General features: G+C 43.8%; 2 protein-coding genes across 2 annotated transcripts in view; one reads left to right on the forward strand and one right to left on the reverse strand.

The window, feature by feature from the left end:
* The first annotated feature begins 874 nt into the window (after positions 1-874).
* Positions 875-7,790, forward strand: cavin4b (caveolae associated protein 4b). The gene is made up of 2 exons (XM_079259425.1): positions 875-1,458; positions 5,377-7,790. Exons 1-2 carry the CDS (start codon positions 1,096-1,098, stop codon positions 5,947-5,949), a joined length of 936 nt encoding a protein of 311 aa, XP_079115551.1. The 5' UTR covers positions 875-1,095; the 3' UTR covers positions 5,950-7,790.
* A 1,504-nt stretch (positions 7,791-9,294) lies between these two features.
* LOC306770695 (dynein axonemal heavy chain 5-like) overlaps positions 9,295-25,540 on the reverse strand; it is a gene marked incomplete at both ends in the record, with an annotated part of 57,574 nt that continues 41,328 nt past the window's right edge. Inside the window, 30 exon segments of the mRNA XM_079259595.1 lie at positions 9,295-9,528; positions 9,746-9,967; positions 10,042-10,250; positions 11,406-11,538; positions 13,467-13,655; positions 13,730-13,929; positions 14,735-14,885; positions 14,968-15,089; positions 15,254-15,309; positions 15,414-15,631; positions 15,751-15,915; positions 16,012-16,161; positions 16,236-16,357; positions 16,440-16,566; positions 16,639-16,890; positions 17,013-17,183; positions 18,351-18,533; positions 18,633-18,788; positions 18,906-19,100; positions 19,296-19,472; positions 19,556-19,669; positions 19,767-19,871; positions 20,625-20,792; positions 23,044-23,157; positions 23,245-23,346; positions 23,456-23,508; positions 23,511-23,661; positions 24,789-24,934; positions 25,143-25,299; positions 25,379-25,537. Of these exon segments, the coding sequence (XP_079115721.1) occupies positions 9,295-9,528; positions 9,746-9,967; positions 10,042-10,250; positions 11,406-11,538; positions 13,467-13,655; positions 13,730-13,929; positions 14,735-14,885; positions 14,968-15,089; positions 15,254-15,309; positions 15,414-15,631; positions 15,751-15,915; positions 16,012-16,161; positions 16,236-16,357; positions 16,440-16,566; positions 16,639-16,890; positions 17,013-17,183; positions 18,351-18,533; positions 18,633-18,788; positions 18,906-19,100; positions 19,296-19,472; positions 19,556-19,669; positions 19,767-19,871; positions 20,625-20,792; positions 23,044-23,157; positions 23,245-23,346; positions 23,456-23,508; positions 23,511-23,661; positions 24,789-24,934; positions 25,143-25,299; positions 25,379-25,537 (4,701 nt within the window).

The following is a 25,540-nucleotide window of genomic DNA, read 5'->3' on the forward strand; positions in this document are numbered from 1 at the left end:
GAAGTGGAATCTGTAAAGCTGCATAGTTAGAGGTCAAAGAAACAAAGAATCAGATGTGTTCAGCTGATCTTTTAACTTCAAGATACTAGTCTGACAGCAGGTGTGGTAAGCAAGCAGATTTGGTTAGCTAAACAAAAGTTGTAGCTTTGATTGAACGTTAGCTTAACTCATCACAGCGAGTCATTTGCTTCTTGCCCCTCCCACCTCACAACTCCACCCCCATGAGTTTAAATTACAAGCACCAGCACCAACAAATATGGCACCCAAGGCAAGTGTTAACATAACTTTATAGAAATCTATCCTTCCATCTGGAGGCCTGGGGGAGCCAAGAAAAGTCTGAAGCAGAACGCAGGGATTAAGGCAGAATGAGTGAAAAGATGGTGGCTGATAGATGGATGAAAGAGGAATAGATGGGAGGGGGGTTTCCAGTTCCTTTAGTACACTCATCTCCCAAAGAAGCACAGGGAGTCACTTTACCAGCACTGTATTTTTAGAAGCAGAGAACACAGACGCAGGGATCCATGTCGCTCTTTATCCATCACATACATTCCTGCATCATCCATTTCCATTTTAAAGTTCTTTATGGGAAAGTCAATGTCCTTCGGATCCTTTAGGATTAGCACATGAACTCTTCATGCTACATGCCGACGTCTAAACCAGGCAAACCAGAATCACTTGGGTGGAGTTTCTCTTACATTCTAAAAAATCTGCATTATCAGCAATGCATTGATTTAATATTGTTCAAATTTACTGATCCGCTCAACGTTTCTTTCTTCGTCTCAATTTAGCACCTCCCTTCTGCTCCCTCCCTCCCTCCCTCGCCAAGCAGGGTGGAGTCTATTAGTTGAGCTGAATAGTTTCAGGGTGAACCCCCACTTGTAGAGGCGATCTAGTCCTCATGTCCTCCTTTTCCTCTCCTCTTCCTCCCTTCCAACTCTTCATTCTAATTGGACTCCCCAATGCCTCAAACCTCATCTGGTGATCTTCATTTTTGTTAGTTTACAGACGTTCCTGGTGGATTTTGCTCATCTCCTCTTCCTTTACTAAAAAGTTTTGGTCACTGGATTCAAACCATCGATTGACCAACGAGCAAGTATGACAGATAAACCAGGTTTGCCAACAGGTGGTGGAGATGATGCAGGCAGCATCATGGCATTGCTGGAGCGTGTGGCAGGCCTCATGGACAGCGTCCAGACCACACAGCAGCGCATGGAGGAGCGTCAGCTGGAGCTGGAAAACACGGTGAAAACCATCCAGGCTGACGTGGTCAAGCTCACCAATGATCACGCCAACACCAGCTCCACTGTTGACCGGTTGCTTGAGAAGACTCGCAAGGTCAGCCGCCACATCAAAGATGTCAGGGTACGCGTGGAAAACCAGAACATCAGGGTTAAGAAGGTGGAAGCCACCCAGAGCGATCTGCTTGCCAAGAACAAGTTCAGGGTGGTCATTTATCAGGTAAGAATCAGTGACAAAGTCCAAGTACAGAAATTGTTGGAGTTGTCTGAATCCTCGTGGTCCTTTACAACCTCTGAGGTTCTGATGAACTAAAATGAATGATCTGATCATGATAATCAAGTTCTGATTGTTCTCTGGGCAGAATAAGAAGCATCACGTTTAGATATAGCTAAATGTTGAGCAGCAAATTGGGCTTCCATTGGAAGAAGGAGTCAGAGAAGGTCTACCATCACACAACAATATATAAGTAAAAGTCTTCATGTGTCCTTCCAGAAACAAACGCGCATAAATAGACCATGAAAATGTCACCTTAAATGATAAACACATTCTAAACGAAAACTTCAAAACCCAACAGACCTAAATGTTGCAACCCCAACTCATCTCTAACCAAGGTGGGATAATTTTGGCCAGTCTTGCTTGGTTGTGTCTCAATAGGAGCCGCAAACATATTAAAGTTTTGTCACCATATGGAGGAGTAGAATAACAGACCTGATTTGGGTCCCAAAACTTAATTGACTCATGATAAAACCTAAAGACAGCATCATGGTTCTAGCAGAACACCAACCGACCAGCAAGATCAGAGAGGCGTGTTGGTGTTTGACAGATAACAGCTGAAGGGGAAGTGAATGGTTCAGAGATGAGGTCTACAACATGGGACTGAAGGTTTCAGCAAGGAGCAACTTCCAATACTGGCACTGATGTCAAAATGAAAATCAAGCCAAATTATCTTTATTCCAGTTTAACTCTGGTATGAAGACATTAGAGAAACATTTATGACCACTTTCCTTTGTAACACGTCTCCGTTAATCCACATCCGAGGTTTTTAACATTAGTGCCACTTGACAAATGTCTCAGTTCATCCTAAGGGTTGAAATAGCAACAAGTGCATGCATACACACATACACACACACACACACACACACACACACACACACACACACACACACCAGGCTTCATTTTACTTCTTTGGCCTTCACAGTTAGCAGCTGCCAACATGATGGTGACCTGGTTATTTTAGCACTGCATAAACGTCAGCATGTAGAAAGGTTACTTCACAGACTGGGCTCATTGTGTGGAATTTCACTTCAGAATAATTCATTCATTTCTAAAATTCTGACTTAATTTAGACTTGATTAATGGACTCAATTTCTAATGCTCCTTTTTCATTGAATTAAAATTTTTTTTTTACAAATGATCTATGATGGAGATATTGTAATGGTGCAAACTCATCTAGCCTGGCATTAATAAAGATAAACATCTCAATGTATTAACAGCTAAAACAAATACAAATTCAGGTTAGCATGCTAGCTAGCTTGTTGTCTCCAAAATAATTATCAAATAACTCAGTAGCGTGTGGTTTGGTTGTGATAATCTGGACTTCAAGTTACAGAGTCATCCTGTCTGTGATGTGGCATGTTAGAACTTCAGCAACACCCTGCGATTGGCGAGCTGCACGGCCACATCTAGCATCATATATAAGAGAAATGGGAAAGATTTACTTTAGCTGAGCAACTTTAGATTGAAAAATGCATCATCCTCACTCTTTTACTGTAATACCTGCATATGTCAAACAGGACTATGTAGTTTGCAGCTTCACATATTACAGCTTTTTTTCTTTGGCCTTATTTTTCTGCTCTAAATTGAACACAGTACCAAATAAAACAAATTAAGACCACTAAGAAGAAGTAGTACAACCTTGCAGAAGCCAGCTACTAGGCTAACACTGTTAGTGCCATCCAATGTGTCTGGGCTTGATCAGTTAATACCAGTCAAGTCATTAGAAGTTCCTAGGCTTAGCAAGTAGTCACCTTCTTATTTTTACTGGTGTGGTCTCTCTTACTGGAACCAGCTCGTCAACGACCAGATCAAGAAGCATAGATGGAACCTCTGGTGATTAGGATTTTCTTGATTGCATCCATTTTGATGTGGCAGACAAAAACACTACTTGCAAGACCCAAACTTAAAACTGGCTCTGGATGCAAACCATGACACAAACCATCCAGTATTAATGCTATACTGGGAAACTGTTCTTCCTGCTCTGTTCTGGAGGACTGAAAAGCAAACTGATAACATATAAAAACACTTGTTTGAATTTTTGCACATGCAAACTACTTAATAAACTTGACTTTGATGTAGAGAATGGAAAACATCAACATGTTCCTTCCCTTTCTTTTCACCACACTGATCAAACAGCAGCACTGTTGAGTTCTCAGAGCTTCATTGTGGCTGCTGTACTGTAAGTGACTGTGCCAGCTGAGCACTGACAGACCAGGTTATTCTGAGTCTGAACCTCCATCTCCTAATATAGCTATCTGCTCATCCCCTTGTAACCCTGGTCCAGTTATTATGTTAGCTGCTAACAGGCTGCTACCTGCTCTGACAGCAGGTTTAAGCCAGACCGATGTAGGAAATGCTCTGGTGAAAAGGTCAAACTGGGATCATGAACCTTCACCCTCCATGTTTAATCGTTCTGTCCTGCTTGAGTAGCAACAGCCTACTGGAGGGGTTCTGTAGCTCTTTGGACTGCAAATAACCTCAAGTTTCCAATCTGGACTCACTTCTAAACTTTTTCTTTCACCTGTTGAGTTCAGTGCTGCTATCAGGACACGGCTAGCATAGCTTAGTCTGAAAACCATTTCAGAGTTAGCCTGGCTCACCTACAGATTCAAACAATACAAAGTATCTTGCAATAACACTAAACCTTACTGACTTGCAGACTGATTTGAAGGTTTGTTTGGTTGCCTAGCAGCAGCAGCATCACCACATGTTACATCTCTACTTAATGGCTGAAATATTTCCTTTGCATCTCATGAAAAAGTTCCTCTCAAACCCTTAAATTGTTCACATTTTTGTTTCTGTGCAGAATAAACGAAGAGGATGTGTGCTTTTGAGAAGCACTTTTTCTTTGATTCCTTTTGGCTTGTTAGCTAACTCAGCGCCATGTTCCTGCTACATAACACGCTTATGAGTGCCAAGCACTTGGTGAAAGCTCTTGAAATGTCAGCCTCTCTATCAGGTGTCATATAATGCCGATCATGCAAGTAATCAAAAGATACCGATGCTATTAGCATGCTACAGGCTACTTATTGACAGGAAAGACTTTCCATCATGGAGGACTCATTCAAAACATTCCTGCCACACATGAAGATGGTCATATTTTAATATTACATCATTGTTTTGCTTTTGATCCAGTTGATCTTTTATCAGCCTTCATGAGGAGGAGGTTGTAGAAAATCCAAAGTAGATTTACGGCCTGAAAAAGTTCATGTCTCAGGTTTCTTTGTAGATCAAAGTGAATAAAACTGCTCTGCATCCTGATCATCAGTTCTTCAATCTGAGTTTCTTCTTTGCAAGTCCAACGTACCACAACAGACTTTGTTGGAAAGTTAAAGTGCAGAGACATCAATATGCTGTGACTTCTTGTCATTTGGACTTTTCTGTTTGCTTGTTGGACGCGTCATGCTGCAATGGTCAGCTCCCAGTATGAAAGAATGAGGGAAGTTACATTGTGAATCAGGGTCAGCCTTTCCTAAACATCCATTTGCAGCTCCAGCCTCAAGATTTTAGTGTAACCTGAGCTCAGAGTTACGGACAGATGCACGCCATGATGCAGCCTGGAGCTGAAAGCAATCCAGCTTCACTCCATACGCTGCTGCTTGCTGATATGTTTAGCTTCCTGCAGCCCAGAGCTGAGCTGCAGAAACAGGTGCTGCAGTTTATTTATGGAGTCCAGATCAAGGCCCGCACACTAACCTGTCAAGTCTGCATGACACACTTTAACCAGAGACAGATTTAAACCTGACATCATTAGCAAACTTTGTCCAAGAAAAAAAAGCATAGAATGTGATGTAAACTAAGCACGATGTGTTCATGTTCAGATAAAATGATGTTCACACACCGTCCTGTATTTTCCTTCAGGGTGACCAAGAGGTGAAAGCTGTTGCACCAGGGAACGAGCCAGCAGAGTCCAGCGGTGGTGCTACAGCTAGACCCGAAGTGGAACCGGATAAGTTTGAGCTTCCTCCAGAGTCCGATGAAGAGTACATGGTGGTGGAGGAGGCCGACTCCTCAGCAGCTGCCCGTGCGAAGAAGACAGGGCTGACACGCATTGAAAGTTTCAAAGCTACCTTCTCCAAGGAAAACATGAGCAAGACCCGCGAGAACCTGGGCACCAAGGTCAACAAACTCGGCGAGCGCATTGTGACGGCCGAGAGGCGCGAGAAGATCCGCCAGTCCGGCGAGAGGCTCAAGCAATCAGGCGAGAGGCTGAAGGAGACCATCACCAAGAACGTCCCAGCAAAGCTCAACCTGAAGAAGGAGAGGACTGTGGCGGAAGGTCAGGAAGGAGCAGAGGGAGCTGCAGAGGGAGCCGTACCCGTCCCTCCTCCCAAAGGCCGGAAGGGTAGTCCGCATGCCGCCAGGGCAGCTGACGATGAGGGCAAAGCTGAGGAGTCCGAAGTGCCAATCTACGACATGAAACAGCTGTCATAAAACCACTGGATCTGGACCCTTAGTTTGGACTTAAGAGACCACACTGAACAAGTGAAAGAAGGTTCTGGGATGTCTGCTGACGAGCAGAGATGTATTAATAAAGATTGCCTTTCACAGAAGATTGTTAAAGGAGGTGAGCAGACAACAGACCGGTCTCAGAACAATTCTGACTGATCAAAACAATAATCCAACAGATTCTTCAGATGACAATTTTCCCCAAGTCCATAAGACACAGAGGGTCAATATTTGTTCTGTGTTCATGAAACACTGACTGTAAACCAATGAACAAAGCTTCTCACATCACATCGCTGCTGCTCACTTGCTTGCATGTTGACATGATGATGGTTTTATGGTATGTTAAGTTCTGTAACATGTTTGGGATTTAAAAAATGGTGAAAGGCCAGTTGAATAAACTGATGTTGTGTTTGGAAACAAAGGTCAAGATCAGATGGTTTGTTTCCAGAGGTTCTAATGTTGGCTTATGGAGGTCATGATGACACAGAGAGCTCAGAGTGAGACCAGATCAGGGATCTAGTTCTCTCACAGTCTGTTCTGAAACTGGTCTTAGAGACAGAAGACCAGTGAATATCTTTAGTTTTTTCAGTAGAAACATTTTCAATTGCTGTGGTGAGTATCACTAAAATTAGCCAGATGAAATTAAGTTCTGAAAATTTGCAATAAATGGAAAAGAAACTTTGCATGTTCTCCCAGTGGGTTCTCTCCCACAGTCCAGAGACATGATGTTGGGTTACTGGTCACTCTGAAATCTCGCTACGAGTGAGTAAGTATGAATGGCTGCCTCACTGTGTTGGCCCTGTGATGGACTTGTCCAGAGTGTACCCTGCCTCTCGCCTAGTAGCTACTGGGTCAGGCTACAGCCCCCCCACCAGCCAGCACTGGAATGACGTGTATAGAAAAATGGATGGAAAAAAATGTTAATACCAAGTTCCAGCTGAGGACTTCCTAAATATTTTTTTTAAAAAAAGAATTAGGTTTTGTGGAAAGTTCATCCAGGGGAGTCAGATTCATACAGTTCAACATGCCAGTAAGACCCTGCCAAAACCTTTCTAAATAAGCAGCATATTTAGCTAGCTAAACTAATCTACTGTCAAAGCTACATTTTAACCAAAGTTATCCACCCAAGGAACTATTTTCAATTAAAAGAATTGTGTGTCCTGGCCCTGCGATGGACTGGCGAGCTGTCCAGGGTGTACCCTGCCTGTCGGCCAAAGACAGCTGGGATAGGCTCCAGCTTCCCCGCGACCCTGAATTGGACTAAGTGGTTAGGAAAATGAATGAGTAAATTAAAGAATTGTGTCTCCATGTTTCCACTGTGATGGAAATTCCTTAGAAGTTTAGGAATGTGAGTTTTCTGCATTCACACAAATGAGCGATGTGGCACCTCCCTACAGGGTTGTGCCATTTATTGTTTTTTGGATTTTTTTTGTTTCTGCTTTGATGCAAGCACTGTGGAAGAAGAAGAGCTTGCATTCTCTAGTTCACAGTTTCATTTTCACATTTCCATTTATTCCTTTGCTTGTTTGACTCCACCAGCTGTGCTGTGACTCGCCTTCTTATACAGTAACTACATATAATTTTAAACATTGTGTTTTAAAACAGTAGTTTATCCTTAAAGTAACATTTTAAGTTCTGCTTACTTGCATCATCGTAATCCTGATGTTTTTGTTTTCTATTTAGCTTAAGTTAGAGTGATTGCATGGCTGTAGATACAGAAATAAAACTTTGCAACAGTTTGTGTTTGACATAAGAAAATAAAAGTTTTCTTGAATCATTTCTGTACCCAGTGAAGAGTTGTCTTATCATTAAATGCATCAAGTTCTGTTACTCGTTTCAGTGTCTTTACTGAATTCAGTTTGATATTTTACCATAAATGTATGGGTATAAATATAAAATGTTTTACTTTCACTCTTGTTTTGTTTTCTAGTTGCCGTTGTTCTTGAAGCTCTGCTTGAATAAATCTGTCAGAAAGTTTATTCAAACTTCGCACATAAAGGAAATTTGTGTTTGGTCAACATTTTCTCCTCTTTAACACCACCAGGTGTGTTGTACTATAATTCCTTGGAAAGCCAAATTTGTCACCTTTAAAACAATGCATAACTTGTAAAAATAGTGATTTTATAAAATAAGCAACACAACTAAACGTGTGGGTAGAGACCGCCCAAAATGTGTTGAAATTCTCCTGCTGGTATTCTCTCCTGAGATTCAAGCGCTGCCAGATGTGCGCCAGTCAAGAAAACATGACAGGACCTGATTGGTCCTAATAGATCCCCTGTCAGATTTTGTCAGGAAAGCTGCAGCATGGTAAAAAGTGCTGCATGAACATGAATTTTTAGGGTAGTAAAACAGACCTACATTTTGAGAACTCCTGGCGTCCACAGAGTTTCCAGCGTGTTCGTCATGTATAGCAGTGGAACTGACATCCAGACTGTGTTCAGACCAAAATCAACTTAAACAGAAGCTTAATTATATAGTTGGTTAAGATTAGGAAGACATGTTTAGACATTAATCTTAATGTCTTAACTTGTCCTCCAGCTCTTACTGGCTCTGAAAACCTCCAGTATTGATGCGTACGTGGAACCCTGTCTGATAAAAACCGATTCAAGCAAGAAGAGAAAGCTTCATTCAGTCAATAGAGGTGATGTGATTGTTGAACAGACTTACTGCTTCTAAAGGAATAAAAAATGTCTAAACGTCTTAAGTCATGCGAGCAAGTCAGTGGAATCGGAAGAAACACTCAGCTTTTAGATGGAAACTGAAATTTATCTGAGCAGGTTAGATTATACCACAAACATTACCTGCATAGCTGATCTTAATCACAAACCATTTAGAAAAAAAAAAGTTAACAGTTTTAATAAATGTCTACATTATCTCATAGTTCAACAGTTGTTTTTGCTAAACCTCAAATGTTAAGTGAGCATGCCTGCAAAAGAAGCCGGTTCATTGATCACATCATCAGAAATCAGCTTTTTGCTTCGGAGATAACCATCACGACCATCTTTCATCACCAGCTTTGTTTTCACTGAGTAACAAGATTACCAAGCAGAGTTAAGAAATATTTGTTTGCACTTATTTTATTTATTCATTCGTGGTAATAAAAGACTATCAGCTTTTGAAAAAAAAAAAAAATTTAAACTTATCTCAACTTTTATGATATAAAGTTTAGTAAAACCTGAAGTATCCAAAATCTTCTCAAAATTTGGTGAATTTTATTGGATAAAACATTTTTTAAAAGAGATTTTTAGTTAACGGCTTCACCATGACCTCAACCTACAACTACCATCATCTGTGGAACAGCTGTTGGTCACATGACTCGTGCTCAGCAGGTTACTTGCAGTCACAGAGCAGCGCGGCGCCTCGCAGCGTCCAGTACTCAGCCGGCTGCACGCTCCTCAGCTGCAGCAAGAAGATGAAGTTCAGATCTGTGCGACACGGCTTCTTGTAGACCGGACAGGAGTACAGGCTGATGTTGCCGCTCCCGCCAGGCTGTCGCTTACTGTCGGCCATGTTGGCGGAGCTGACGGCGTAGATGTGCACCACTGGAAGGGGAGTGAAGAGGACCTGAGGAGCCAGATGCATCATTACAGTGGAGAGTATTTGATTAGTCAAAAATAAAAATTTATTGAAACCTTTTTTGTTTTTTTAATAAAAAGAAAAAGAAAAATATTTGGAGAATATTTTTTCAAATAATACAAATTTATACAATTCTACCTGCGAGATTTTTAAATATTATGGCGAAGCTTTGACTGCATATAGAGTAAAAACAGGAAACACTGACTTTGGGTGGGGCTTCGGCGAGTCTGGTGCCACGGCGGTCCCATCCCGCCCCGTCCAAAAAGAGGCCATACACGTAAACTCCGCCCACATCCTCTGGAGGCGGAGCCATCACATCCTCCTTCATCATCTTGGTGACATCGTTGCTAAGGGTGACGGTATCTAAGGCCCAACCTCTGGACAGATTGGAGCGTGTCGTCTCCTGACACATGGCGGTCAGAAAACCCTGAAACACAAACATTCTGACATGTAAACACGCCCAGAGTGTTTCTACACTCGCTGCCAAATCTCAGAACCAACCTGCGGGTTGAAAAAGCCGGTGAGCCAGAACTGGTTTGGCCGGCCAGTGCTGATCCAGGCGCTAAGCTGCTGGTTTCTCTCCAGCAGCTCGCTGAACCAGAAGCCCAGCGTGGCTGACGGCCAGCTGAGCCGGAGCCACAGGCGAGGGATGCGAGCGTCATACATGCAGCCGAGGGCGTTGCGGAGGTCCTCCGACATGATGATGGTGCCTGCAGCCACACACAAAAGGAAATCTATCAAACTGGGTTTTATATGAAACCCTTAAATAAAAATGTTAGATTTTTAGATAAGTTAAATGTAATTATGTTTAATTAAATGACTCCAGGTCAAATGTGATTTTCTGAACTTAAGGCTGAGATGCTTTTTCCACATTTTATGAGCAAAATAATAAAATTCTTGAAGAAAGCTGATGCATTTCTCTGACTGCTCAGTGAGGAAAATGTTATGAATATGAAGAGTATCATCAGCCTATGAGCTGTGATTTTATCCAACCACATGTTCAGTCAACAACTCCACTGCTGAGTTTCAGGAACTTCCATCCCATATTGTTATTTAATCTGCTTAACTTTAAGGTTCATCGGTAAACTAGGATTGACTTCAAGTAAATAAGATTGAAAATGTGCAGCACAGCTTTTCTTTAACCTTTCCGCCCAGACTTCTCTATTTCCGGCCACTTCTTCCAGCTCCATTGGAAGGTTCTTGTTCCCAAGCTGGCCGAGAGACATAGTCCGTCCAGCATGTCCCGGGTCTTCCTCCCAGTGGAATATACCCATAACACTTTGCCAGCAACCAATTGTCAGCTCACACTGCATGCCAGGTAGTAAGCCCATAGGAAGGGGGATCCACATTGCCTCTTTGGGTTGAACCCATGAGGCCTGGGGACCAGTATCAGTGTAAGGGGAAGGAAACTCCATTGGTGTCATACACCATAGGACGTCTGTTGAACTGCTCTTGGTCTGGTGCCTCACTTAAGAACTATTTGGCTAAAAAGGGACCCTGGCAGGGGAAAAGCTGACAACTGAACTTCTTAGTGACATGCAAACCTTTCCACCATGACAAAGTGACAGTTTGAGGAGTGGGCTTCAATCATTTGAAATAAACTTTATTGAAGTTATGGCTACAGAAGCAGAGAGCTGCTGTTCACGCAATTATTCATTTTTGATGCCATGATCTCAAGATTATAACATGAATTATGCTTTTATCTCAAGAAAACAATCACCATTATTGATATAATCAAGTTAAAAGTTATGCATGGCCGCTCTCAGTTTCCATGAAAAGCAGGTATTATTGGATTTATTAAATCTTAGTTGGTAAAACCAGCCATGAGTGAAAACATGTATGTGTGTGTGTGACACTTGACTGACCATCGATGGCCAGCTGAAGGTCAGTAAGCGTGCTCCGTACGGTGCCGATGACCCGTTGCATGCGGTCCACTTCCTGCCGGACGAAGATGTTCATTGGCTGAAGTGGACCCATCTTCTGCAGCTGAGCTTTCACCTTTAAAACAGAGACTTAATATTTCTCCAGAAGAACCTGTGATTTCTACTTCATGAATATTAAAGTACAGCATTTCACTGTTTTTCTTGTCATTTTCTCTTTGCATTTACAGACAAGCCAACAAAACTTTGCATCTGTGACTGCAAACAGCAGTACAGTAGTAAAACAGCAATAAATTTATTTTAAAATAACCTAGTTAGTTGTATGCACTGTGATTAACCCTTTATAGGACACTAAATAAAATACCTTCAAATTAGAAATTTGAACCTAAAATTGTGCTTCTGGTATGAACCAAGACCTCCATTCTGTTGTTACATTAACAAAAAAAAAAAAAAAAGTTTCATGCTGAATATGAAAGGAAACAAAGTGATCAAAAATAGTGCTTGTCCCATAAAGGGTTAAACACAGCCCTAGATCTTTATTATTCCCATGAAAAGCTTTTTTTTTTTTTATCAGCTTGAAGCAATTGAAGCTAAAACAAAACTAAAATTCACAATCAAGTGGTGGGGTCTACGCCATTGTCTTTAATAGTACCCAAAATGCCTGGTAGCGCCCCTGAATATGAGCATTATAAAAGACTAACAAATGGAAATTAAAGCGGCATCCATTGGACCAGAGCATCATGCCTCCCCCCAAATGCAGCACGTAATGTGTTAAGGACCTAACAAATATGAATGCTATCTCATGTACTTCAATGGAGATATTAGTAAACCGTGTTTCATGGCGAGATTGCTTTTTTCTGTGGGTTGCCATAGTAACACAGTTTGTTCTGTTTGAAAGATTTCAACAATGTTTGGTCCAAAACTTGTCATGAAGCTTCCTATCAAAATTGGAGTCAATCGCATGAATCGTCTCAGACTAGTTAGTTCAAATACAAAGTGCATAAAATAAAAGAAAAATGAGGCAAAAAATGGGTGTAAATTCTAAGGCGGTGGATACCCAGTTGTCATGGCAACAGGTGTTTGACTTTTTTGCTTGTCTTGGAGTGTTCCACATATGTGCCAAGTTTCATTGTCCTACGTAAAGTAGACGTTTGGTATCCAATTCATTTGGGGAATTTTTCTCACTCTAGGGGGCGCTGTAGAGCTACTTTTGCATTGGGGTGCATGCTGACTATAGATTATCAAATCTTTCACTGGGCTTGTTGTGTGTGCTAAACTTCACAACTTGTCATTGGTGTTGAGGGGGACAAATTTGGATAACAAAAGGGCCCGAGCTAGACTCTAATGAAAGTACACTTTAAGACACATTATATAACTTTCCAACCTTAAAACTCCTTTGGTGGCACAGTAATGTCGATAACATACATTTCTGGAGCTGTCGCTGCCCAGCTGCATCCGGGGACTGAAAAACTAACCTTTTCCATTCAGGACACTGCATGAAGTTGTAGCCAAGTTTTGCGTCACACACTAGCAACCAAACTTAACACACAGGCCTGTTTGGACACAAACACCGCAGCTGATTCAGCAAAGACGCGCAAGGAGACACAAGTAAGAATAAAGTAAAAGAAAGAGGAAAGGGATGCATGATAAGACTTGTCTTGCTGGCTGGACAGAGGTCAGAAGAGAAAGGATGCAAGATGGATGCTAAATTAGCCGACGATAGGGGGCACAGTGCTGGGAAAACTGCCAAAGTGTGTTATTAAGTTCAACATGTTGTGAAACAGACTTCTTGGCACATTAATCTCATTTTGGCTTCACCTCCACTATTAGCTTATCTTGGTTTAAAGACTAGAAACAGCAGTAACACCTAGCTGAGTCCAAGGAAACAAAAAAATCCAGCCTAAATAGTCACCTGATACCTTATTCATTTTGCTAACTTATAATATACCAGCCTTTTTCAGGCTAAGCTAACTGATCACAGCTAAAATAATGTTTAACCTTTTATCTAGTTTATAAATCTTTGCATTTGAATGTCCATCCACACACCTCATGCGGCACATAGTCAGGTGGCAGTTTCTCTAGCATTTCATTGGCCAATCTCTGCACGCTGGCCTCCCTGGTCTCTCCTGCTCCGCCCCCGCTGTCCTTTGGCTGGATGTTGATGATAGTGTTGAGCGTCTCATTGGCCAGGTTTGTTTGATAGGTGATGTCAGCGTTGGGATGGAGCCCAAACACCTGCAGACAGACAGAGGCTCTAAGGAAGCAGTTTTCCTTCAGCATCATGAAGTTATCAACGAGCGCGCTTAGACCTCAGGCGAATCGACCAGCGGCAGCCCCTCGATGTGCTGCAGGACATCCGGGATAGTCTTCGCTGTGGTTGGAATGCTGTAGCCCTTATAGAAGCAGAAGTCGTCGCCGAAGGTGCTCTCACTAAACCAGACGCAAGTGAATGTGTTGAGGAGACGCTTGTCCAAATCATCCGTAACCCGGCCACCATACTGGACCTCGCCTGCATTGAAAACGCAAAGAAACAATCTGAAGTCTGAATTCATGCCCAGCTACACCCATCTTAAATACACATGGAGGCTTCTGTCCCTTACATGTGTGTTTCAGTCTGAGAGATTGTGGATGTGTACCCAGGAGATGCATACAATACAGTGGTGGGTCGTGTAGCTCCCTTAACCAGTGATGGCAAGAAGAATAATGAGGGAGGAATTTAATGCCTGTACAGACCCCCGTTGTCCACTGCTCCACCCCTTTTTGTTATGTTTTTTTTGAGAATGTACATTATCATGATCTCCTCTGCCATCCACCATGTTAGCCACTGTCTGAAACTGACATAGAAACTTAGGGGTTAACTCTGCACTGCCCTCTAGTGGACGCGGAGGAGGACAGCAACCTTTAGGAATCGTGCACTTGGACGTACCAATTTGCATACGTAAAAGGATCATAGATGAGGTTAAGCCGGTTCTGTGCAGCTGGGTGAGCTCTCCTGTGTCCCTTCTTGTATTTAACTCTTTCATTTTGTCTGTATTTTTTGAAGTAGCATCTTAACATTGTGCTCTTTTACTTGTTTTGTATCCTTTTGTCATATTTGTCACTTGTGACCATTTCATTGCTTCTTCTTGTTTCTGATGCAATCCGTTTTGCTGGTTTATTTTATTATTTTATATTTTCTCTTTTTGAATATTGTTGGATCATTTCATGTTGTGTCTTTTTGCATTTTGTGAACATAATACAATAATTACTGCTTTCTGATCGGATGGATGAAACTAACTTGTTTATTTGTAAAGCAGATTTAAAGAGGTGCTGACCCAGCATGTAGCGTAGACAGTTCCAGTTCACGCCGCTCTTGGCGTCCAGGCTATCTAGGTGGTTTTGGACAAACTGCAGGCTGGAGGTGAAGTCTGCCTGGTTGAACTCGTAGGGGATGTTCCAGCCAAGTGGTCCAAACTTACGACGCTCCTGGGACATGAAGGGAAGAGACAAAGAGATCAGACATCCCATATGAACCTCATTCATTTTGTTTTTAAATGCGGGTGGATACCTGCACAGTGGTGTGTAGGAAGGCCACAGCATAAAGCAGCGGTTTCCACTGTGGCAGGTTGCTAATATCCCACTGATCCTGAGTGACACCACTGAAAGTCCGCTTCAGACCTGCTTTCATCCCTGACCGATAGAGTTAACATGGACATAAACGTGTAGAGATGGGAATCAGCAAAAAGGGAGAAAAAAATTAACAAATTTATTTAATAAGCGGGTTTGTAAATCAGCTGAGGACGATCTGAAACTCCCTGATGTACAACTAAGATCAAATATAACCAAACTTGTACCGAGTGGAGGCGCGTTGGTGAACTTGATGGAGGACTGAAGGAATGTGATTGGGAATCTGTTCACAAACACACACATGGTGACATCAGTGTGAACACGGCGGCATTAAAACCACAAACTATCCTCAGTTATCGCTGCAGTTTGTGTTGTAGTCTCAGAGACCTGGTGTGCACGTCTGTTGTCAGCCACAGCCGGAAAGCTTTATGCACGCTTGCGGGTGTTGCCATGGTAACTGTCTCCAGCAGCTCATCCAGGAAGTCCAGTCCCAGATGACAGTTCTGGAGGAGGAGCCAGCCGCCATCCGTCATGCTATTGGCAAGCAGCCTGCGGGCGTGGACTTCCTGTCCCTGGCCCATAGAGATGGGGTGGCATGGCGCCCCCTGCAGGTGGAGACAGTCGTTAATCTACTTGTCCGTCTCAAACCAAATCTCTCAGTTTTCCCATCATACCAAACACACTTTCACCTATAGCGTTCTTTGTCATTCCTCCTTTAACTAACCTTGTTCTTAGCAAGTTTCTCGATGTTCTCAGTCGGGTCTGAACCCATCGACAGCAGGCACACCATCGGAGTCCTGTTGTCGCTCTCTGCCAACATGGCCTCCAGATCCAGGACCGAGCCCTCAGCATACCGTTGGCCCAGAGACTCTGAGATGTAGCGCCTAGCCTGTGCAGTATGCCCACACACACATCTGTGTTAGCAGGACACCATTTATCCCTGATAGACATGTCGTGTCTCTTCTCAAATCAAAGCAAATCCAACCTGAGAGATGGTTCGGTCTGGACACCAGCTCCGGATTAGCAGAAGCTTCTGGAAGGTGTTGAGCCCCTCTTCATACCCATTGGGCAGCGTAGCATCTTCAGGAGCTGGACGGTCGAACCACGCTCTCCAGACACGTTCGTTCTGGCTCACCTGGGCACAGACAACAAATCCTGTTGGTGTCACAGTTCCTGCTCCACCTGCTCGTCTGAGAGCCGAGTTCACACCTGGGTCAGGATCTGAGAGAACTGGGGCAGGCTGGAGAGCTGCACCAGGTTCAGCCATGTCTGATCCAGCATCCAGCGCAGAGGTTTAGATTGGACAGAGTTCAGATCCAGTGAGGCACCGCCTGCACACAAAAGCAGACTTTTAATCCTTTGTTCATGTGCAGGAGAAGAGGTGGAAGATGAAGGATGAGGAACGTGTGGAACCTTTGATGAAGGCGAGCACCTCGGAGTGCGAGATGTTTCGTGCCTGCAGGTCGATTTTCAGAGCCAACAGCAGAGTGAAGAGCAGCTTGTGCTCCTCATACAGACCTCTGGCTGTGTAACAGAACACCTGAGGAAACAGACGGGTAGTTACAGCTGCTGTAGCGACCAGAAACCAGATGTGTTTTGGACCTAGCAGCACCTGGTAGGTGAGGAAGCTGATGATGTTGCTGATGCGTTTGGAGGTGAGCTGTGACTTAGCAGAGTTCACCATGGATGAGTCAAAGAGGCCCAAGAACTGTCGCAGCGACGTCTGGTACATCACGTTCACCAGCGACATCTCCACTATCAGGAAGTAAAGGATGCTCCCCCTGGTGGCCACCGGTCGGTACTCCTCTCTGGCCTGGTTAATCTTAACCTCGGTCTCCGCGGCAACAGACAGCTTCTCGCTCACCTGCAGGACACAAAGATTCAGTTGCTTTTATCTGAGAAGTTTCATCTTAAGGATGTATAAGATCAAATTTAAGCAGCAGAGATGGAGAACATTTTTATTCCCCAGCTGTGAGAGTGTGGAACCTCCTGTGCGGTGGTTTTGGTGACTCTCAACACTTCAATCAGAGACTCGTCCTCGACCAGCGATCCTTCTGTGCTGGTCAGCCTGAACAGCAGACTGTCTTCCAGCTCCTGCATCTTCCTTTTGTTGGATGTCACCTCCTCCAGGAGCATCACTCGCTCCGCCTCCAGCTCCTGTTGGACCCACAGAGATGCCACAAGCTCAGGTTCAACATCTGCCTTGCTCTAATATGTAGAGCAACACTTGGGCATTAAAAACTTAGCATTATTTATAATCTCCAATATTTCAGTTCACTTTCATCCACGTGTAAGCAAGATGATGTCTGGTTTCCATGGAGACACTAAGCTGGCAAAAGGTTGTGATTTCAGAAACCAGTTTCATCCACTAAATATTTCAAAATCCATGTCAAATTTCCAGGTATTTTCCAGGAATTTCAGAAAATGTTTTATCCCAGTAAAGATAACGAGATAACAGCATCTAAAGTTTTTTTAAGCATCTTGACAGCTGCAAAGTGAAACCTGAAGCAAAGGAAAGCGAAAAAAAAAATTGGAAAATTTGGAGTTTCGTATGTAAAAAAATCTAGTATTTGTTTTCTGTTTGTGGGACACAAACATTAAGAACCAACGGTAACAGAAACTGTCGGGTTCCAGCAGCTTTGTTCTGAAACTTATGACCAGCAGTATTTATCAAAAACACACACACAAAAAAGCTACTAAAATTTCAAAATCTCATTTTTGAGCTCAGTCAGACATTAAAATAAAAAAAATAAATAAATAAAAAAAAAGAAATTGTTCTTGTCCTAACTCTAACCGTTTTTGCCCAAAGACGGCTGGGATAGGCTCCAGCTTCCCTGCAACCCTTCATTGGATTAAGGGGTTAAGATAATGAATGAATGAACTTGTTCTTTAAATAAAAGCAGATGATGACACATCCTAAAGATTTTTCATTTAGATCAATGCTGTTTGCTACGCCCGGCTGGGATTAGCGGGCTTTGCTACGCCCGGCTGGGATTAGCGGGCTTTGCTACGCCCGGCTGGGATTAGCGGGGCTTGCTACGCCCGGCTGGGATTAGCGGGCTTTGCTACGCCCGGCTGGGATTAGCGGGGCTTGCTACGCCCGGCTGGGATTAGCGGGGTTTGAGCGGGGCTTGCTACGCCCGGCTGGGATTAGCGGGGTTTGAGCGGGGCTTGCTACGCCCGGCTGGGATTAGCGGGGCTTGCTACGCCCGGCTGGGATTAGCGGGGTTTAGCGGGGCTTGCTACGCCCGGCTGGGATTAGCGGGGCTTGCTACGCCCGGCTGGGATTAGCGGGGCTTGCTACGCCCGGCTGGGTGTAGCGACCTGTTTTTCCAGTAGGATGACTCGGCCAAGAAGCTGGTCCTCCAGGCCTCGCTGGGTGACGGTGAAGTCCACCACGGCCGTCCTGGCGCTGACCTCAGGGCTGTACGCTGGGTTGGAAAGCTTGGTGGTGATGTAGAGCGTGAAGCCCTTCATCACATCCACCTCCTTATCTCCAACCTTCACCTGCATGAGGAGGATGAGGAGGAAGAGGAGGAGGAGGAAGAGGACTTCAGCGTACATGAGTCTTCGCTGTGAATCCATGTCTGGCGTCAGGTGTTTCACCTTGTGTGTGGATCCTGACTTGATGTAGTTTTTGTCCAGTATGTTGTCCAGGACAGGGTCCAGTTCCTCGCCAACATCCTCCAGCAGCAGGGGACGCCCCAGAGACAGACTGTCCTCCAGGTGGGACCGGAAGTATTTATGGTTCAAAGACGTCACCTGATAGATAGATGATCAAAGACATTCTGAGGGTGTGGAATGAGTCCTGACAGAGTTAGAAATACTTTAATAATCCCAGTGGAGATAGTTGGAGTCTGGATCATGACCATTCCCGACCTGCAGCTGCTGGTCCCGCTCTCGGTTCTGGATCCAGGTCTTCCCCTGGCCCTGTGGGTCTATTAGCAGCGGGTAGCGAGGCGCCTTTGTCACCACGATGCCGTTCTGGATGGACAGGTCATCGCTAGGTAAACCCTGCAGGTTCCACTCGCTCACTGTGGCGTTGTCCACCAGCAGACCAATCACGTTCAGGTTCTGTTCAGTAGATGAGGATCGTGACTCTTCTTACAACATCAGCTGGTGCTTTTCGCTAGCATGACTCAGAACACAACTCTGTTAAAGACTTCCTTGTTTTTGACAAGTCAGGCTACATCAGAAATGAAATGGTTTAAAGGGTTTGATGAGGAACATTTCAGCCAACATGGTGGACTGTTAGATGTGAGGTCCTACAGGGCTGAAGGGGATGCGTTTCTCCTCCATCTCCTCCTTCCACAGCTGGAGTAGCAGAGTGCGGTACTCCTGGTTGAAAGGCCCGGCGTAGGACAGGAAGCCGGTGGACAGAAGGACGTCTCCAACCAGGTGTTGGATCTGAGTCTGGAAGCCGGCGCTGCTGTCGGTCCAACGAACCTGAAACACCACAAGACCGGGACAGAGCTGGAGGAAGGAGCGAATGGTTGACGGACTGTTAGATGGATCAGGTGCAAACAAACCTTCTCTCCTCCCAGCCCGTCGATCAGAGCCGTGGCGTTGGCCATCTTACGGCGGCAGGCCTGAGCGTCGTCCTGCAGGTCCTGCTTCTCCTTCATGGCAGCTTCATAGAGAGCCTGAACAAGAACAGATGAGACAGAAAACAAGAAGCTGAATTTCTTGTAATAAAGTTCTGTAAATGAACTGAGGAGTGTGTGGTCCGTGTGTTTTTACCTGCACAGCATCCAGTTCCTGCTGCTTGGCATCCAGCTGTTCCTGAGCTTTAGCAAGTTCAGCCTGAGCAACCGCCAGACGAGCCTCCTGCAGGGCCAGATTCGCCTGCGCGCACACACACACACACACACACACGTCTCAACATGTCCATGTGAACACTTAAACCATTACAAACCAAACTCAATCCACAGAGTTAAATGCCTGTATGGGAGACTATGCACTGCCAGCCTCCACCGTCCTCAGCTTCTTCCTGGTGGGTGACGGAGGCAACAGATCCACCATTCCCCCGACAGTTCTCCTTGAGGGATCCCAAGGTATTCCCAGGCCAGAAGGGAGATATAATCCACTACACTTTATTTATCAATCATTGGTTAGATCCATTTAATCTGAAAATCATCTAAAACCTGCAGGATAGTGGCCACTGAGGACCAGAGTTGGACATACTCGCCCTAAACCTTTGGTCCTTCTCTGAGCTATTACAAAGCTTTAAATAATGAAGAAAATATCATCTAAACAGCATGAAAAAGAAATTATTCTACATATTTATCATTCTATTTACTTCCTCCCCAGTAAAGCCATAACATAATGCCTCACATGGTTATACCGGTCAGAGAGCTGCAGGTGATCCAGACATCAGCTTTGGTTCTTGATCCATAACTACCCAGTTGGTGGATGGGCTCAGGGAACCTATTTGTTGTTAATTGCTAACCCTCACCCCAATTCCTTAACCTAAAGCTAAGTCTTAACCCTTCAAGAGTTACTATGAGTCTGTCTGGTCCTGAAGCTGACACCTTAACCATTACCACTAACCAGAACGGGTCAGAACCGGGCTTTGGTTCTCGGATGAGCTGGTTGTACCTTCAGAGGCAGCACCTCCTTGTTGATGGCGAAGAAGTCCACCATGGCCTGAGTCCAGGAGCAGAGTCCGGCCACATTTCCACAGATCCTCTTGGCGGACTCCATGTTGTAGTCATCCATGTCCAGATAGGGAGCCAGCAGCTCCACCACCTCCTCTGTGATGGAGTCCTGCAGCACAAACAGCACCAGCTGCATCACTGGTTAGAAACGTCACATTCACGGCCATCCCTGCTCTTAAAGCTCGAGACATGCGGACAACCAGTTAAATCCAGACTCAATCAGGATGTTATATTAATCCCAGAGAAAATTATGTGCACACAGTTACTCCATACCAATTAAAAAAAGATTAATATATAAGAAAAATGAAAAATTTGTTACTTATATTCACATAAATAGATACATAATCCTGCCAGCGCAGAATACAGTACAGTGTTACCAATATGAAAGATAATAAAATGTAAATATAGTACAAAGTGTATATGTACAGCAGTGGATGCTGTTGCGATACGTAGGAGTTATACAGTTTGATGACCACAGGTAGGAATGATTTCCTGTTATTCAGTGGAACATTTAGGCTCTAGACATATAGATAACAGGAGGCAGAGTCTCCTTTGGTTATCAGGCCCCTCTCTTATGGAATAAGCTCCCAGTTAGTGTTAGGGAAGCAGACACCCTCCCCACCTTTAAGACTAGGCTGAAGACTTATCTTTTTGATAAGTCCTATAGCTAGGGATGGTTAGCATCCCTTAGTTATGCTGCTATAGGTTTAGACTGCTGAGGGACATTTCCTGATACACTGAGCTTCTTTCTCTTTCTCTTTATCTCTTTTATCCTCCCCCCCCCAATAACAGTCTCCTGTCTCAGCAGGGCTCCCTGGCCGGGAGTAGCAGTTCCTGTTGTCTATTCTGTCTGTTCTACATCTATGTCTGTTCTACATCTTTCTACAGCGAGGATTTCATTGTCAACACCTTCTCTACCCTTTAAGATCAAGCTGAAGATGTTCTTTTTTAGTTAGGAGGCGAGCATCTCCTGCGTTAAAGTCTGTATGTACGGCTCCAACTGTCCAGGTTATGCTCTTATAGTTAGGGGTAGACAAGCCATCCATTAGTTATGTAGCCATGGGGATCTCCTGGGATGTACTGAGCACTTCATTTTCATTTCTCTGCTCCTTTTCCTCTGTATATAAATATGTGACAGTATTTCCATCATTAACATAAGTCTCCTTCTTCTGCAGGTCTTCCTGAATAAAAGCTGCTGTATATGTTCATCTGTCTTTCCTCTCTAGCCAGCCAGTCCAGGCAGATGGCTGCCCTTACTGAGCCGGGTTCTGTTGGTGGTTTTGTCTTTCTGTTAAAAAGGAGTTCTTTCCTTTTCTCGACGCCTCATGCAGCTCAGGATGGAGGATTGGATCTAAATCAACGTTCAGTACAATCAAATGTTGGTTTTTCTCTTAACTGGGCTATTTTTTATGAATTGGCTTAAATGTATGTGTCTGTGAAGTGCCCTGAGATGACGTTGTTTTGAAGTGGTGAAATTTAAATAAAGCTGAATTGAACTGAGTTGAAGTTTATTGTTTACCAAGTCATCATGAGGAAAGAGGAAGGTTGGATAAGGCTTCAGACATGGACAAGGCAACACTTAGCTGAATACTCCACAGTTCATGGCTTTGTTTACACTTAATTTCTTCAATAAAGTTGTAAAAATAATGTAATTTAGCTCACACTGTGTTTGTTTCCCCATCATTACCATCCCTGCAGGATATGACGTTCAGCTTTCACATGCAGTTCCTCCCACGACCACTAGAGGTCTCATGTCCTCAGACTCTTACAATAGTTTCTTTCTGCATGGACGTGTTTGTATAAAAACAGTCTCTACAAATTTATTTTAAAATTTTAGAGCCCAGTTTTTGTTTTTTAAGGCTTCCTTTCAGCATGATTTAACCAGCTGCATGGATAACTGAGACACACAGAGTTCAGGACTTTGCAGCTATGAGCAGAGCTCCACTAATCCACAGCTTAGCAGGTATGTGACACTCAGACGGTGGAAGCAGGTGATGGCTGCACTGTGATAAAATGGGAGGGGGGCTTCCCCTCTGACACACACCGACACACTTACACACCTTTTTTTACTTTGACCTCTAAGAGCCCACAGCTGTTTTACACTTTCAGGTTTGGTTCACAGTTCTGAAAAGCTGTGATGTTTCAGTATGTAGCTTTTTCTTCTGTTTGGATTCATCCTTTTTTTTGTTCTGATTCAGTTTTTTTTATAGTTTCCTTTTCCCCCACCTTCCCCTGTCACACCTGCTCCTTGTTTGTTACCAAGCCTGACTATTTGTGACGTTCTTATTGATTCAGTATTGGATCAGTGTTTTGTATGTCACTTCCATCTTCAGCTACACTAATGTAAAAGTGTGTGGGACCTTGCTGAAGTTGAGCAGCATGCTGAGGAAAGTCGAGTTCTGCATCAGCTTCATGGCTTCAGCCCATGATGGGCGTGGACAGGGCCACTCGGGGTCTGGAGTCACCGGGTCAATCTAAAAGGCAAAAAGCAGAGACCAGTGGTCTGAAATGATGGTTTCACTGCTGCGTAACATTATTTAAAACCAAACCAGACTCCTGACCTTCCTTTGGAACAACAGCAGCACCGCATCCATGATCCTCATGATGAGATGAGGAGGTTTCTGGAGCTTCCTCACCGTGGCGATGTCAGCTGGTTTAATGGTCTACCAGCACAAAAAAGTCCAAAACAAAACAAAAAGCTGTTTCTTAGGGTATTCCTGGAGGAAGTCAGAATCTATAAAGATGAGCTGTCACAGCGATTCTGTTCTCTACAACATAAGCATGGGTGTTCTCCTGATGCCCTCTGGTGACGAAGGGAAGAGCTCAGTGGAAAAGAGTGTTACCTGCAGAGCAGCCTCTGCTGCTTCCAGCGCTGGTTTAGCCGCCTCCAGTTTGGACTCTGCTGCTGTTTTATCAGCAGCAATCTCATCGACAATCACCTGAGCCTTATCCTTCACCTTCTGAACCTGCTGTTTCACCTGGAGAGACAATATAAATGCTTTTGCTTAATTATGGTCTTCACCAGGTTCTGAAGGATTCATCTTTGAAGCCTCTACTGTACTACTGTAAGTGCAACAAACCCCTAAAGAAAAGGTCAATCACGCATTTTTATATCAGATTACAACCTTTTGAATGTCAAAGCGTCATTAAGGATTTATCAACACGATGAGACGTTTGAGGTGTGTGCGTGTTCATCTGGCTCAGTCTTTTGTACGAATGTTTCACAAATTGAATTTTGTGCATAGGCCTGTAATGGGGCTGATTTAGTGGTGAACAGTAAAAATGACATTTTTACTATTTATTTGAATGAATATGACAACATAAAGGAGACACAGATCAAACTGTGACATGACAGATGAATATGACATCACAAATGTGGAAGAAAGATCATAAACAAATCAAACACTGACAGATAAATCTGATGTCAGAAGGTGACACAGATTATATGCAGATCAAATAATAACATTGCAGAGATGAATGACACTCAAAAGGCTGTACAGAGAACAAAGACAAGACAAAGACATAGCAGAGATGAATATAACATCACAACAGAGGCAGAAAGATTACACACACGGCAAACTGACATCCCAAAGATAAATGACATCAGAAAGGTGGTACAAAGATGATACGCCAATCACCCCGTGACATCACAAATGTGGAAGAAAGATCACACATACAGAGATAAGACCGAATATCACAGAGATGAATATGACATCAGAAAGATGGCGGAAAGATCACAAGTAAAGCTAACTGTGACATTCCACACATCAATATGGCTTCACATATGTGGCGCAAAGATCATATGTAGATTATACAGTCACATCACGTGGATTAATAAGACATTACAAACGTTGCAAAAAGACAGACTAAAAGTCATCTATTGCCTCTTCATCTACTACACTTTCTAACTTCTGAAAAAGACTCTGGATAGCAGATAAGGCCATTGAATCATCAATAATGATATCAATGGTGAATTTATTTTAGGAATATCGACACATAAATTCCTGCATGGGTTTTTTTCTAATTTCAATGAGCTGACTTGGTAAAACGAGCATTTTCACAAGCAGATCTTTCCTATAATGTGTGGAAAGTTTATGTTTTAAACCTGTTCAGCTGCCTGAGCTTTAGCCGTAACCTCCTGCAGGACTTCATCTGCCCTCTGGGAGGCAACGGCGAGCTCCTTCTCCTTCACAAGCAGCTCTTCAGACAGCTGAGATACCGACTGCTCCGCCTCCATCAGTTTACACAGACCTGCAGAAAGTAGATAGTGAATGATGCTCCTACTTGGTGCTTCTTCACAGGTCGGATGTCAACTGGAAGGTTCAGTCCTGCCCATCCAGCCTCGTCAGGAACCTTTTCATGTCATGTTTACCAGTTTTAGGGTTTTTTAATGAACAGGAATGTTGGTTTAAAAAGGAATTGGGTGTGTTTTTTGGTTTTTATTTTTAACCAGCCTCACCTGTCTTCATCCGTTCTGCCAGCATGCCAACGTGCGCAATCTTCTGCGTGTAGATGATCTTAAAGCTGTTGATAAAAGACAGGTAGGACTTTGGCGTCACAAAGGTTTGACGGCGAAAACGCTCAAAGTACTCGGCACATTTCTCAGCCACCTGATCCTGCAGATACAACAGGTCACATGATTAGTAAAACAAAAACAAAAGAAAAAGTAAAGCACATTGTCTAATGAGGCAATACCTGGAAGGTTCCCATGGTAACCACCACACTGTGTTTTACATCCTCTGAGCAGCGGAGATCCTGGTACTGAGACAGGAAGTGATGCGATACAGCAGTGAGTGCGTCGCGAGGCCAGCGCTGGAACCAGTCCACGGTGCAGCCAGATATCAGACCTGGAAACTA

The sequence above is a fragment of the Telmatherina bonti genome (assembly GCF_933228915.1).
Source record: "Telmatherina bonti genome assembly, chromosome: 20".
Classification (NCBI taxonomy): Eukaryota; Metazoa; Chordata; class Actinopteri; order Atheriniformes; family Telmatherinidae; genus Telmatherina; species Telmatherina bonti.